The sequence below is a fragment of the Capricornis sumatraensis genome, chromosome 9 (genome assembly GCF_032405125.1).
Source record: "Capricornis sumatraensis isolate serow.1 chromosome 9, serow.2, whole genome shotgun sequence".
In the NCBI taxonomy this organism is placed as follows: Eukaryota; Metazoa; Chordata; class Mammalia; order Artiodactyla; family Bovidae; genus Capricornis; species Capricornis sumatraensis.
Window position 1 is genome coordinate 34,238,867 of NC_091077.1, and position 16,444 is coordinate 34,255,310.

Genomic DNA, 16,444 nt, shown 5'->3' on the forward strand with positions numbered 1-16,444 from the left:
CCCTTGAACTGCATGGAGATCCAACCAGTCCATCCTAAAGGAGATCAGTCCTGGGTGTTCATTGGAAGGACTGATGCTAAAGCTGAAACTCCAATACTTTGGCCACCTCATGCAAAGAGTTGACTCATTGGAAAAGACTCTGATGCTGGAAGGGATTGGGATAGGAGGAGAAGGGGATGACAGAGGATGAGATGTCTGGATAGCATCACTGACTTGATGGACATGAGTTTGAGTAAACTCCAGGAGTCAGTGACGGACAGGGAGGCCTGGCGTGCTGCGATTCATGGGGTCGCAAAGAGTCAGACACGACTGAGCTACTGAACTGAATATTCCAATTATAACAATATTTTAAAATATCCCTACCGCTTATTGTTAAAGACACATCTGGAGGAAAAGGGGACGACAGAAGATGAGATGGTGGATGACATCACTGACTCAATAGACATGAGTTTGAGTAAACTCTGGGAGTTGGTGATGGACAGGGAGGCCTGGCGTGCTGCAATCCATGGGGTCGCAAAGAGTTGGACACGACTGAGCGACTGAACTGAACTGACTGAATATTTCAATTATAACAAAAATTTAAAATATCCCTACCACCTACTGTTAAAGACACAACTTTGTACATTGCTGCATTTGAGCTCCATACAGTTTTCTAGGAATTTGGCAGGAACAGTTGCTTCTATTTTTACAGAAGGAAAAAGAGTTTAGGAAAAGTTAGGTAACTTGTTCCAGGCTCCAAGGCTGTATGAAATACCAAAATTCATACAAGAACCTGGACCCACCACAATACCACTCTGCTCCTCTAAAGCTGTGAATAAGTTTCTTTTATCCTAATTATTTCCACTTTAAAAAATAAGTCATGTTTGCTTGGAGAGAATACAGAAGAAACAATAAATCAGCCACCTCACTCAAACAGCTTCAAAATACACAGTATTTTTACTACCTATTGGTAAGATTATGATAGTTAGAGTCTTTTCAGCTAAAACCATCAGAATATCCCCCAAAGTGATATATTTGTAAATCCTCCATATAAAATCCAGCTTATAGCTCTGAAGAGTTTTTTTTTTAAAGATGTAAAATCTTTTGCCTATTTCTGTCATTTTAAATAAATCAATGACTTGGATAGTCTATTAAAGACTATGTAAGTTTTTTTTAATCAAAAATCCACTCTGAGTTTTTATTAAACACCTACTTACTATACACTAACCACTAGAGTAGGGACATAAGGATCCAGAGAATTATAAACACACTTGGAGCCTATAAAAGTACCCTATAAATAGGAAAATGGATACCTAAACACAAAGTACTGAGTTATCAGCTAACAAAGCCTGAAAACAGAACCAGGTTTATGAGAATGGCTGTTTCCCCATATCCTCCCAACACTAGACATTATCATTCTTTTCTGTATAACAATTAAATGATTATAAATTGTAGCCCACTATTTTAGCACTAGTAAAGTCACACTATTTTCATAGGCTTGTCATTCATATTTCTGTTTACTGTTTTGTTTGCTTAAATAGCATTTCATTTGAGGTGCCTATTTTTCGTGCAGATGTGTACAAGTTGCATGCATGCATGCTCGTCACTTCAGTCACGTCCGACTCTATGGAACCCAATGGACTGTAGCCCACCAGGCTCCTCTGTCCATGGGAGTCTCCAGGCAAGAATACTGGAGTGGGTTGTCATGCCCTCCTGCAGGGGATCTTCCCAACCCAGGCATCAAACCCTGGTCTCCTCTGTCTTCTGCATAGCAGGTAAATTCTGAGCCACCGGGGAAGCCCCATGTACATGTCACTTATTTATAAAAGATTTTAATTTTTTATAATATATGTTACAAATTATAAATTCTTTTATTGAAATGTTGAAAGAGAAACAGCAGAGCATTAATATTATTTGATAGCATTACGTACATTGTTTTTTAACATATTGTTACATAAACCAGATTGAGAAATCTGGATTTGTCTTTAGCAATCCTATCTGTGTACAGGGCTTGGCTCTCAGAAGTTGGTTTTCCCGTTCTCTCATGCTGTACTTCAGCCCTGACTACTGGCCTCAAAGACTAGAGCAAGAAACATGTTTTGGGTCTCCTGATATCAGGACTGCTAAACCAGCTAAGGCAACATATATCACTTTTGGTGTGTTGGGGAAAAAAAAAATGCAAATCAAACTTATCATCATCTTCCGCAAACTGTCCCACCCTCTCAGCAGCACTTTGCTGGCTAAGTCATTTCCCAGGTATTCTCTCTTTTCTCCCATTTCTGAACAGTACAGTCCACAAAGCTATCAAGGCTTGACATCCATTTCATTATGATTCTTCAAATAGTCACTCTAGTCACACTCTGTAGCCAGCACTGGGCTTGGTGCTTGGAGCTTGGAAGGTAGATAGTTTGTGTGCTGAGGAGTTTCCAGTTCTTCTGAGGAACCAATTATTGCCATGTCTTTCCTGTTCTATCATTTCATGCCCAGACTACTGTAAGTGCCTCCCCAGTGGCCTTTTCCCTCCAATCTTAATCATTCCAGGCTGCTAGCAGCCAGTTGCTGGGTAATGGCCCTACAACAGCCTTAAACTAAGTCATTCCCCCACTGAAAATCTGCAGTAGAATCCTATCATTCACTGCCTAACTTTCAAGATCCCTTAAAGTCTGACCACGCTTTACTGTTTCACTTTACTATAAGTAGTTCCTCCTCTCTGGGAAATTGCTTATAAAGCAATTTCTAAGTTCCCACTGAATTATCAGGAGTAATAATGTTACAGTGCTTTGTATCTGAAGAGTGCTCCATAACCGTGCTTACACATATTCCTGTTCATATATTTATTCAATCCAAGGATTTGACACCAGCTAAGTCATATCTATGACCAGTGACGTATCTATAAACTACTTTTATTTCCAAAGTAAAATGGTGCTTCCAAATCTACAAAATCGAAATAATTTTTATATGCATTGATTTTGCACATGACATGCTTTACAATGAGTAATCTGAGAAGTGTATAAAAAGATGACAAAGGCAATATTATACTACAAGTGTACTTATTTTTTGGAGAGGTTATTTATTTTAATGCTTTTAAGAAATTCAAACCCTACAAATTCAAAAAGCCCCTTCTAACCTGTGTCCTATTCCAGAGGTAACTGCTATTAACCATTTTTCAGATGTCCTTCCAGGCATTTCTGTTTTCTATGTTGATGCCTTTCCTCCCATTCTGAAAAGCTTCTGATAGCAAACAACAGCATTAAGAATCATTTCATTGATATAGTGGGCCCAATGGGGATTTCCTCCTGTATTCTGTTTATGTCTTGATTGCTACCAGAAAGTATTTAAAGTGCCTAAATATAAAAGGCACATGCAAGGACTATTAAAAAATGGAAAAATTAAGAAGATGTCACATCAGAGAAAGAGAAGCCTACCCAAAGCATGGGCTAATGGTGGTTACCTAGCTGAGGACAGTGTCAGGTTTACCCTTAAGCTTCTGGACAGTCAAAGAAAAAGTGCAAAACACAGAGTTGCCATTATATTTTCATCGTTTGGCAGAAAAATACCATCACCCTAGTTTATCAGGAGTCTTTTCCAGAATGGCCATCAGCTCAGTTCAGTTCAGTTCAGTTCAGTTGCTCAGTCGTGTCCGACTCTGCAACCCCATGAATCGCAGCACGCCAGGACTCCCTGTCCATCACCAACTCCAGGAGTTCACTCAGACTCAAGTCCATCGAGTCAGTGATGCCATCCAGCCATCTCATTCTCTGTCGTCCCCTTTTCCTCCTGCCCCCAATCCCTCCCAGCATCAGAGTCTTTTCCAATGAGTCAACTCTGCATGAGGTGGCCAAAGCACTGGAGTTTCAGCTTTAGCATCATTCCTTCCAAAGAAATCCCAGGGCTGACCTCCTTCAGAATGGACTGGTTGGATCTCCTTGCAGTCCAAGGGACTCTCAAGAGTCCTCTCCAACACCACAGTTCAAAAGCATCAATTCTTCAGCACTCAGCTTTCTTCACAGTCCAACTCTCATACATGACTACTGGAAAAACCATAGGCTTGCCTAGACAGACCTTTGTTGGCAAAGTAACGTCTCTGCTTTTAAATATGCTATCTAGGTTGGTTATAACTTTTCTTCCAAGGAGTAAGCATCTTTTAATTTCATGGCTGCAGTCACCATCTGCAGTGATTTTGGAGCCCCAAAAAATAAAGTCTGACACTGTTTCCACTGTTTCCCCATCTATTTCCCATGGCCATTAGCATTAAGCATTAGTCGCTCAGTCGTGTCCGACTCTGCGACCCATGGACTGCAGCCCACCAGGCTTCTCTGTCCATGAGATTTCCAGCCAAGGATACTGGAGTGGGTTGCCATTTCCTTCTCCAGGGGATTTTCCCAACCCAGGGATCGAACCCGGGTCTCCTGCACTGCAGGCAGGTCCTTTACTGACTGAGCTACATCAGTTCAGTTCCCATGGCCATAAATGTATCTAAATATTTGAAGGCCTCCAAAATGTGGTAACAGTTTAGAAAGCAGTATCTTAAATGAGGTCCCCTTAATTTAAGGGACTGAATCTGTCTCAACCAGATGGCACCAAGGGTCTCTTTAAAGGAAGAAGAAATTGAAAGTGAGCGACTGAGTCCTCCTGGGACTCCATCTCCTATCTATCTGCACTCACCACCTGGGTGATCTGATCTAGTCTCCTGGCTTTAAATACCACCTGGGAACTGAAAATAGATTTATATAGCTTCAATGTTCCCCACAGCTATAGAGTCCTATGTCCCACTGCCTACTTACTAGCCTCATCTGAAAGTCTACAGGAATGTCCCCTCTCTGGGAATCTGGCCCTCCTCCAGTCTTTTCTATCTCACTCTATTCTCTCTCCTTTTCAACCCACATCAGCAAATAACCAAATCCTGCCATACCTACCTTCCAAATATATTCAGAATTTAACCTTAACTTTGGGCTTGGCCAGGTGATTTCCTTTGGCCAGTGAAATGTGAGTAGAAGTGCCATGCCACTTCTAAACAGAAGCTTTAAGCACCACCATGGGGAACAGCCATGATGAGAGTCACTCCTTCAGCTGAGATCCTGAAATTAGTAAGACACACAGAGCAGAGAGACAACTGACCAGAGGTGAACCATCAGGTAAGTGTGAAACTATCCTTTATTATGATAAATCAATGAGATTTGTTTGTTAACTCAGCATAACCAAGCAAAAGCTCTCTCACGTGAGAAACAAGTTACTCCATGTCTTACGGTTTTACTTCTTACTGGCCTCTGAGCTAGTCATAAGATTAACTGATCAGTAATCTTACCACAAACAAGCTACTCTGTCATAAATCCTAAATGTGCTTACTCCTGTTTCCTTTTTTTTGCTTCCTCGGGTAAGGTACACAGAGGAATTTTGTGCTGAGCAGAACAAAATTAACTCAGGAGAAATGGCAGTGCACATAAAACAATCTGGAAGCAGGGCATCTATGTTTTAAAAAGTTAAAGCACAGGGTAGTGGTGGTTAGAACAACGAAAACCATTGGTAGCCTAGAAAATCCACAGCCAGCTCACAGGCTAACAAGTGGTAGAAAAGTTCTGCACTTTCACATAAACTAAACTATATCTGGTTCTCCAGCCAAGTTTGGTAAATAATTTTCCAAAAACACGAACTTCTACCTTTTTGGACTTTAACAATCACCTGCTGCAATACCATCCCTGGGTCAATGACAAGAGACACAACATCCCTGTTTATCATTTCCTTAGAACTGAAAAAGTCCAACCTGAGTTCAACAAATTCAAAAGTAATAAATATAGGAATTCTGATCCACACACACACACATATTGCTGCAAAAGGTTTTACAAAACAAATTTATAAACTAAGATTATAACTCAGCCACAAACAAAAATGTAGAAATTTACTCAACCAATCTCAGAGTCACACCAACTACTCCCCACCCCACCCCATCCCCAAAAAACGGCTACAACAGTAAAAGAACCAATGAATAAAGTCCTTTCTTTATAAAAGGCAATATTCTAGGTCCTTTAGGAGATACAAAAGATAAAAAGAGACCCTAGCATTTATGGAACTGAGTGCAAAGATGTAAATAAAAAGTTATGAGTAAAAATATTAATAAATTAATAGCAATATCTTTTTAAAGAAAGTAAAGAAAAAACAGGCCCTGACATGACACATTCTTGGGACAATCTGGCAAAAAAAAAAAAAGGTCTGAACGATACACCCCTGACAAAATATCACAATGTCAAAATGTGTTGACATTGTGTTCTTCTTACCACAAGAAGCAGACTGGATTAACACACTGCAGTTATGACCTTAAACAACATCCAAGATCTCTGTGTACCTTCCATTAAGATAAACTACACATACACACTGAGGGAGAAAAGTATATTCAATATCCAGCTTAGGTTTTCTTGGTTTAGAAAACCAGGCTGCTTGTTTAGTCTGTTACACATGTCTCCATAAACAAATTGGGAGAAATTTCTCTCTCTGTATTCCCTAGTAAGATGTAGGAAAACTGTGATTGGGAGGCCAAAGCCCAGGAAAGATATTAATAAATATTGGGGCATACAACTGCCCTACATACCTACCTGGCAGCGAAGACCCATTTAGTTACTCCCCACAAAGACGTGGCTGTAGACAAACCCACTCCTACGTCCACACCAACTGCCAAGCACACCAGGCAAACCACTGAGATTACTAAAAACCCCCCACATTTAGTGCGTTCTCAAATACCCCATCCTCCAGCTGAATCCCCACAGTAAAACTCATGTAAATGCCCCTTCAATTAAAATTTTTTAAACTGTTATAAGAGCTCCCATTTGAAAAATTTTGATGAAAGGAATTAAAACACAAACAAAAAAAAAACATATTTTGGATTTCCTGATTTCAAACTTCCAGTTATGAAAATGCACTATTTCTTTTCTTACCAATATATTTACACTTATAGGGATTCATCTTCTACCAGTCTGCTGCAAGAAAAAATTACAGCCCACAATATACCAAACTCAAGAATTTTATAATGAACGCCTCCTTATCTTTCTCAATTCTACTGAGTTGCCAATTCTAGTTTACTTTAAAAAGTAAGTTACAAAAAAATAAATAAAAAGTAAGTTACAAAATCAGCCTCAATGGGGAAAAGATTTTGCTGGCAGAAGAAAAAAAATTGGTGATAAACTTTGACCTTGACAAATTATTTGATGTAAATACAAAGGTGTCTGTCTCGTGAAGACTGTATTTTAGTTCCTAGGTATTAATGAAAAGAAAAATCTATCAACTTACCAACAACTGATGCACCTCTTTCTGCAAAAGCCAGGGCATAGGCTCGGCCCAATCCTATTGAAGAAAAAGAAAAAAAAATCATAAAGTTGAGCAAATGTTAGAATAATTTTTTTGGTCTACTCAATCCAATCCCTATAAAAGTAACTGATGTGCAATTAATTACAAGAGTAGGCTTCACTGGTACTATCAGCCTCTACTGTACCTATTTCTAATTTTAGGAGTGGGAAAACTTAAAACTATACTTTACACTCATTTTACCTACCATTTCCTACATTCTACCTAGCTTCTAGGATGCTAGATGCGATCTGTGTTCCACCATTAAATGCATGTGCACGAAAACACATGTGAAATGAAATTTGGAAGGAGGAAATTAGGCAGAAGTCACTGTACTGTGACAATTGGCCAGTGCTGCTGGTTAGGAAGCCAATTTCTTGAAGCTTCCTAGGTATTAACTGGATATACTGGCAGCTTCTAGATCAAGCTCCCTAATCTCTGGATGGGAACTTCCATTCTCTAGGTTCCTAGACCAGTGACTATTTGGGTGGTGGCAATTCCAAGGGCAGCCTCAGAGATAGTGGCTCCACTAATGGAGCAGTTTTACAAAAGCCAACTGCTTCTACTGAGTCCTTTCCTGTTTCAAAAATCTAACAGTTTCTACATTCTGCTTTGATCCTTGACTATATAATCACCACATACACACACAAAATACTTAATTCAGATTCAAAGCTATAGGGTATAAATTTATACATCCAAAAATGGATACATACCTATGTAACCTTTATAGGCAGAGAATATCTTTGGAAGACTATAAGAAACTGGGAATTAGTGGTTCACCTCTGAGAACCAGAATTGTGTGATTAGCAACAAGGAGTGGAAAGCTTACTTATGTATTTTTTAAATCATTTAAACATGTACACATTTTTAAAAACTGAACTGATAAACTTACTGGTAGTTTATCTTGCCTTGAGAACCCCATAAACAGTATGAAAAGGCAAAAAGATAGGACACTGAAAGATGAACTCTCCAAGTCGGTAGGTGCCCAATATGCTACTGGAGATCAGTGGAGAAATCACTCCAGAAAGGATGAAGAGATGGAGCCAAAGCAAAAGCAACACCCAATTGTGGATGTGACTGGTGATAGAAGCAAGGTATAATGCTGTAAAGAGCAATATTGCATAGGAACCTGGAATGTCAGGTCCATGAATCAAGGCAAATTGGAAGTGGTCAAACAGGAGATGGCAAAAGTGAACGTCGACATTCTAGGAATCAGCGAACTAAAATGGACTGGAATGGGTGAATTTAACTCAGATGACCATTATATCTACTACTGTGGGCAGGAATCTGTTAGAAGAAATGCAGTATCCATCATGGTCAACAAAAGAGTCCAAAACGCAGTACTTGGATGCAATCTCAATAATGAAGAATGATCTCTGTTTGTTTCCAAGACAAACTATTCAATATCACGGCAATCCAAGTCTATGCCCCAACCAGGAACACTGAAGAAGCTGAAGTTGAACGGTTCTATGAAGACCTACAAGATCTTTTAGAACTAACACCCAAAAAAGACGTCCTTTTCATTATAGGGGACTGGAATGCAAAAGTAGGAAGTCAAGAAACACCTGGAGTAACAGGTAAATTTGGCCTTGGAGTACAGAATGAAGCAGGGCAAAGGCTAATAGAGTTTTGCCAAGAGAACACACTTACTATAGCAAACACCCTCTTCCAACAACACTAGAGAAGACTCTACACGTGGACATCACCAGATGGCCAACACTGAAATCAGATTGATTATATTCTTTGCAGCCAAAGATGAAGAAGCTCTATACAGTCAGCAAAAACAAGACCAGGAACTGACTGCAGTTAAGATCATGAATTCCTCATTGCCAAATTCAGCCTTAAATTAAAGAAAAGTGGGGAAAACCACTAGACCATTCAGGTATGACCTAAATCAAATCCTTTATGATTATACAGTGGAAATGAGAAATAGATTTAAGGGCCTAGATCTGATAGACAGAGTGCCTGATGAACTATGGACAAAGGTTCAGGACACTGTACAGGAAACATGGATCAAGACCATCCCCATGGAAAAGAAATGCAAAAGGGCAAAATGGCTGACTGGGGAGGCCTTACAAATAGCTGTGAAAAGAAGAGAGGCAAAAAGCAAAGGAGAAAAGGAAAGATATAAGCATCTGAATGCAGAGTTCCAAAGAATAGCAACAAGAGGTAAGAAAGCCTTCTTCAGTGATCAATGCTAAGAAATAGAGGAAAACAACAGAATGGGAAAGACTAGAGGTCTTTTCAAGAAAATCAGAGATACCAAGGGAACATTTCATGCAAAGATGGGCTCGAAAAAGGACAGAAATGGTATGGACCTAACGGAAGCGGAAGATATTAAGATGTGGCAAGAATACACAGAAGAACTGTACAAAAAAGATCTTCATGACCCAGATAATCATGATGGTGTGATCACTCATCTAGAGCCAGACATCCTGGAATGTGATGTCAAGTGGGCCTTAGGAAGCATCACTACAAAGCTAGTAGAGTGATGGAATTCCAGGTGAGCTATTCAAATCCTAAAAGATGATGCTGTGAAAGTACTGCACTCAATATGCCAGCAAATTTGGAAAATTCAACAGTGGCCACAGGACTGGAAAAGGTCAGTTCATTCCAATCCCAAAGAAAGGCAATGCCAAAGAATGCTCAAACTATGGCACAACTGCACTCATCTCACAGACTAGTAAAGTAAAGCTCAAAATTTTCCAAGCCAGGCTTCAGCAATATGTGAACCATGAATTTCCAGATGTTCAAGCTGGTTTTAGAAAAGGCAGAGGAACCAGAGATCAAATTGCCAACATCCGCTGGATCATGGAAAAACAAAAGAGTTCCAGAAAAACATCTATTTCTGCTTTATTGACCATGTCAAAGCCTTTGACTGTGTGGATCACAATAAAGGGTGGAAAATTCTGAAAGAGATGGGAATACCAGACCACCTGACCTGCCTCTTGAGAAATTTGTGTGCAAGTCAGGAAGCAACAGTTAGAACTGGACATGGAGCAACAGACTGGTTCCAAATAAGAAAAAGAATACATCAAGGCTGTATATTGTCACCCTGCTTATTTAACTTATTTGCAGAGTACATCATGAGAAACACTGGGCTGGAAGAAGCACAAGCTGGAATCAAGATTGCTGTGAGAAATAATCAATAACCTCAGATATGCAGATGACACCACCCTTATGGCAGAAAGTGAAGAACTAAAGAGCCTCTTGATGAAATTGAAAGAGGAGAGTAAAAAAGCTAGCTTAAACCTCAACATTCAGAAAACGAAGATCATGGCATCCAGTACCATCACGTCAAGGCAAACAGATGGGAAACAGTGTCAGACTTTATTTTTTTGGGCTCCATAATCACTGCAGATGGTGACTACAGCCATGAAATTAAAAGACGCTTACTCCTTGGAAGGAAAGTTATGACCAACCTAGACAGCATATTAAAAAGCAGAGACATTACTTTGTCAACAAAAGCCCGCTTAGTCAAGGCTATGGTTTTTCCAGTAGTCATGTATGGATGTGAGAGTTGGACTATAAAGAAAGCTAAGCGCTAAAGAATTGATGCTTTTAAACTGTGGTTTGGAGAAGATTCTTGAGAGTCCCTTGAACTGCATGGAGATTCAACCAGTCCATCCTAAAGGAGATCAGTCCTGGGTGTTCATTGGAAGGACTGATACTGAAGCTGAAACTCCAGTATTTTGGTCACCTGATGCAAAGAGCTGACTCATTTGAAAAGACCCTGATGCTGGGAAAGATTGAGAGCAGGAGGAGAAGGGGACAACAGAGCATGAGATGGGTGGATGGCATCACTGACTCAGTGAACATGAGTTTGGATAAACTCCGGGAGTTGGTGATGGACAGGGAGGCCTGGCATGCTGCAGTTCATGGGGTTGCAAAGAGTCAGACACGACTGAGCAACTGAACTGAGCTGAGTTTAAATTAATCATAAATAAGTAAATAGATAACAAAAGGAGACAGCTAAATTATCAAGCTCTTCTATAAAGAACCCAAATTATAAATTTTTTCCAAAACTAAAAGATCAGCAAATAATTTACTTTAAAATTTAATCTACTCTAAATGGATGAGCAAGAACCCAGCCAATACAGTAAATCAAGCCGCTTCATATTTTATCAGATCAAGGTTGAAGCACTAGATTTAAACATGAGGTTTTCAACGAAATCAATACTCATGACCAGAATGCAAAAAATAGTAACAAAGTAGAAAATCATCAGATGAAAGGAACGGGACACATCTCTAGTAGCGACTGATCTCAGTTAATCAGAGTATTATCTCAAAACCAAGCTATACAGTTCTCTGAAAAGGTATGTGAATAATCTACTTTTATCATAATGGCCTAAGCAAACTGTACACAAATCTGTACATCAAGTTAAAAGTGAAATTCTCTCTCTTGTTTCTAACACCACCGCTAGTCCATTCACAGATTCACTGTGTCCTCCCATGTCTGCGTGTCTATGCTTATATAAACGTCATTTAGATACTTTATGTGTTAGTCTGTCTCCACAAATAAACTAGAAGGTTCTTAAAGGATGAGATTTATGTCATTCTTTTGCATTTCCCACAATGGCCAGCACAACTGTAGAGTCAAAATGCACAAAAAAATTAAATTCAAGAGCCTCTATTTTTCTCTTAATCCTCTTTCAAAGCCTGTCTTAACTTTCTCCTGCACCTAAATTCACTGTCAACCATCCTCTCTTCCCCATCTCTTCTCACCTTAACTTCTTCCGCACTGTCAAAAATCAGTTGATCTTTTTGCACAGTGCTTGCTCAGTGCTCTTCTCAACGGGTTTGACTGCCCTCTGCTTCAAGTTAACAGTCTCTGAGACTAGCTTCCTGGACTATTTCACTTTCTAGGTTTACCCAAAGGAAGTCAAACAACTTCAACGTCCCTCCTGACTTCAGAATTTCTAACTACTCACACACTTCTTACTATCTCCAGGCCTACAGCTTGCTATTTTATAACCATCTCAAATTCACAATGGCCAGACTCCCTCTCCCACTGCCCAGTTCCACCACTCTCACATTTCCATCCCCAGCAACCGCTACTACCATCTGCTAACAAATACAACTTCCTATTACACCACCCGTCGTGGCAAAATTGTTTACTGGCTAGACAATTCTGACAGAGAAGGCAATGGCATCCCACTCCAGTACTCTTGCCTGGAAAATCCTACGGACAGAGAAGCCTGGTGGGCCACAGTCCATGGGGTCGCTAAGAGTCGGACACAACTGAGCGACTTCACTTGCACTTTTCACTTCCATGCATCGGAGAAGGAAATAGCAACCCATTCCAGTGTTCTTGCCTGGAGAATCCCAGGGACGGGGGAGCCTGGTGGGCTGCCGTCTATGGGGTCACACAGAGTTGGACATGACTGAAGCAACTTAGCAGCAGCAGCAGCAGATAATTCTGAAACTTCTTCCAAGTCACTCAATAAACTCTTCAATATTCCAAGCTAAACAACAACACCTGAATAGTGCCAAGATATTTCTTTTCATTTCAGAATACGAGTGAGTTGGAGTCAGACAAATTCCCAGACACAGGCCTGGCAAGCATTCACAGCCACCCTCCTGGGATGTTCAGCAGTGACACCGTTCTACAGATACATATCCTTAAAGGAGAACGCCAAGGCCTCAAGGGCAACAGTCTGTGTTACGGGACTGCAATCAGATCTCAGTCTTCCTTTTCTAATGACACCCAAATGTAACTCTCAACTTTCCCACATGTATTTGCTCCAGATCAGTATTCAAATTTAACGGCTAATAACTGTAACATAATCCAGGTTCTTTAAAATATGTATCAGTTTATTAACAAGAGGCGCTAAATCCACCATTGTCTAATAACAACTCAGTTCAGTTCGGTCTCTCAGTTGTGTCTAACTCTTTGCGACCCATGGACTCAGCACACCAGGCTTCCCTATCCATCACCAACTCCCAGAGCTTGCTCAGACTCATGTCCACCGAGTCGGTGATTTCTCCACTCTTCTCCAGTAGCATATTGGACACCTACCAACCTGGGGAATTCATCTTTCAGTGTCATATCTTTTTGCCTTTTCATACTGTTCATAGGGTTCTCAAGGCAAGAATAGTGAAGTGGTCTGCCATTTCCTTCTCCAGTGGACCACGTTTCATCAAAATTCTCCACCATGACCCGTTCGTCTTGGGTGGCCCTACATGATATGGCTCACAGTTTCACTGAGTTAGACAAGGCTGTGGTCCATGTGAACAACTCATTAATACTTCACGAAATCAATTTAGTGAGTTGTAATCTGCATTTACTTAATGAAATAGAATAGAAAAGTTCAAAGTGCACTGCATATACTATGTTTCAAATACAGATTGTGTGTGTGTGTGTGTGTGTGTGTTTGTGTGTGTACACTGGGTATTGGCATACAACTGTTATTTCATACTGTGAATCACTCACTGTCAAAAAATGGCTTAAAACATGAGTGTATTACTTATTTTCAACAAAAACTAACTGTAAATAAAATGTTTTCCCCAAAAATATATGATCATTTCAGAATGAAAATAGCTATGGATATAAAGTATTTGGCCACTAATTAATACTAAAAACATTTTCTAAAAGGAAGCATGAGAATCCATTTTATAAATGAAAATATGAAAATATGTATGATTTAACCCTGGTGGCTCAGAGCGTAAAGAGTCTGCCTGCAAGGCAGGAGACCCAGCTTTAATCCCTGAGTGGGGAAGATACCCTGGAGAAGGAAATGGAAACCCACTCCAGTATTCTTGCCTGGGAAATCCCATGGACAGAGTAGCCTGGCAAGGCCTGGTTCACGGGGTCCCAAAGAGTTGGACATGTCTGAGCGACTGACTTCACTTCAACTGTCAGAACTCCATTGTGACTTTTGATATATAATTTAAATTAATTCTGCATTAGGTCCATTCTTGGTATAAGACACTACCAGTGGGTAATCAAAGCCCCATAACGCCAAGTTGGGCTTTATACCAAGCCTTATACCAAGTCTTATACCAAGACAAGTCTTGTACCAAGACACTACCAGTGGGTATAATCAAAGTGTATGGGCCTCTTACACTTCAGTTCACTTCAATTCAGTCACTCAGTTGTGTCAGACTCTTTGAGACCCCACGAACTGCAGCACGACAGGCTTTCCTGTCCCTCACCAATTCCTGGAGTTTACTCAAACTCATGTCCATTGAGTCGGTGATGCCATCCAACCATCTCATCCTCTGTCATCCCCTTCTCCTCCCACTTTCAATCTTTCCCAGTATCAGGGTCTTTTCCAATTAATCAGTTTGCATAAGGTGGCCAAAGTATTAGAGTTTCAGCTTCAGCATCAGTCTCCAAAGAACATTCAGGACTGATTTCCTTTAGGATTCACTGGCTGGATCACCATGCAGTCCAAGGGACTCTCAAGAGTCTTCTCTAACACCACAGTTCAAAAGCATCAATCCTTCAGCACTCAGCTTTTTTTATAGTCCAATTCTCACATCCATACATGACTACTGGAAAAACCATAGCTTTGACTGGACGGACATTTACACTTGGACTGTAAAATCTCACTGCAAAGCATCCATGTAGGTATGAGTAGTTTGTTTTAATTTTTGTCCTTTAAAAATAAGAGTTATTTCACCTAACAAATCTTCACGTTGCTTCTGAAATACAGGGAGGTTGGGCCCACTTCAGAAAGACCTCGGCTCTCCAGTTCCTAATGCCCCACCCTACACTCACTCTACTCCTCTATCGCCTGCCTGAGTCCAGCAGTCGCTAGAGTTTACAACTCCATGCCAAGACTCCAGTGGACTTGACAGTACTGTGCTTGGCTTGATAAGCAAAAGGAGAACTCTTACCAGATGCCTTTTTTAAAAAGAAGGCCCTCTCAAGAGCTTAAAAGTCAGAGGAAAAGACAACTGACTTTTCAAAGGCAAGGGGCTGACATCTCTACTACTGGGGGCAAGGGGTGGGGAGTGATTCCAATCACCAGATGGCTTTTCTGCCATGTTTAAAAGACTTGACAGAGGCCTAGAGAGTCTATTGACGGGAAGAGTTGCCATTTATATGCACAGATGAGCGCTGGAATGAACTTTCACCTAGTTTTGCAACCCGCAGCCCAGCCCGGCCTCTGTCCTCTCCAGATCCAAAGCCTTGAGGGACCAGGGGGCGGGGGGAGGGGGTGGGAGGAGGTGAGCAGAGCTGCACCAGGAGTTTCTGGGTCCCCACTCAAGGCTGGCCAGCCCCATCTCTCCACCCTCAGGAGATTTGGCGACCGGAGAATAGTCACTGTCCGTCCTCCCACTCCCACCCCCCCCCCCGCCCCCACCCCCCGAGTCCAATCGCTCGCTCCCCAAGCCGCCTAGTCACCGCGGCCCGCAGCCCAGATGCTGGGACCGCAGCTACAGCTGCGTGCCTAACCCAGACCAAAGAGGGTAAAAGAAAAAAAAAAAAGTGGGGACGGGGGCGGCGGGGGGGGTTCCCAGAAGGACAGTGAGCTGGACACCCGCCCTCCAGCCTTCACGTACTCACCTCCCCCCGCGCCGGTAACCAGTACCACCCTCCCGCAGAACCTCAACGTCGAGGCCATAAGTCTAGTCTGCAGCGGCACACACACACACTAGCAGAAGTAGTGCAGAGTGGAGTTTAGACTGCGAGGCAGGTAAGACTGAGGGAGTGGCGGGGGCAGGCTGGTAGCGACCTGCCAGCTTCTGAGGAGAGGGACGCCGTAGTTTTCCAAGCGCGCCTGCGCGAGATCCCTTGGAACTCTGGGAAATGTAGTCCAACATTCCTCCAGTCGCGGCCCTGCTCAGGAGACTTGACTAAAAAGGACCAGTTCTGCCGCAGGAAGTAATGGGAGCTCGTAAGATGTCAAACAACTCCAGTACTCTTGCCTGGAAAATCCCATGGACGGAGGAGCCTGGTAGGCTGCAGTCCATGGGGTCGCTAAGAGTCAGATAGGACTGAGCGACCTCACTTTCACTTTTCACTTTCATGCAGTAGAGAAGGAAATGGCAACCCACTCCAGTGTTCTTGCCTGGAGAATCCCAGGGTCGGGGGAGCCTGGTGGGCTGCCGTCTATGGGGTCGCACAGAGTCGGACACGACTGAAGCGACTTAGCAGCAGCAGCAGCAAGATCTGTTTGGTAAA

The 16,444-nt window shown here is 41.6% G+C and overlaps 1 protein-coding gene across 1 annotated transcript in view; it reads right to left on the bottom strand.

Annotated features, from left to right (window-relative positions):
- The window catches only part of HSD17B4 (hydroxysteroid 17-beta dehydrogenase 4), a 99,286-nt gene extending 83,313 nt beyond the window's left edge, over positions 1 to 15,973 (bottom strand). The window contains exons 1-2 of the mRNA XM_068981483.1: positions 15,827 to 15,973; positions 7,258 to 7,311 (exon numbers count right to left, since the gene is read on the bottom strand). Of these exons, the coding sequence (XP_068837584.1) occupies positions 7,258 to 7,311; positions 15,827 to 15,884 (112 nt within the window). The 5' untranslated portion in view covers positions 15,885 to 15,973. The remainder of the gene's footprint in view (positions 1 to 7,257; positions 7,312 to 15,826) is intronic.
- Between the last annotated feature and the right edge of the window lie 471 nt (positions 15,974 to 16,444).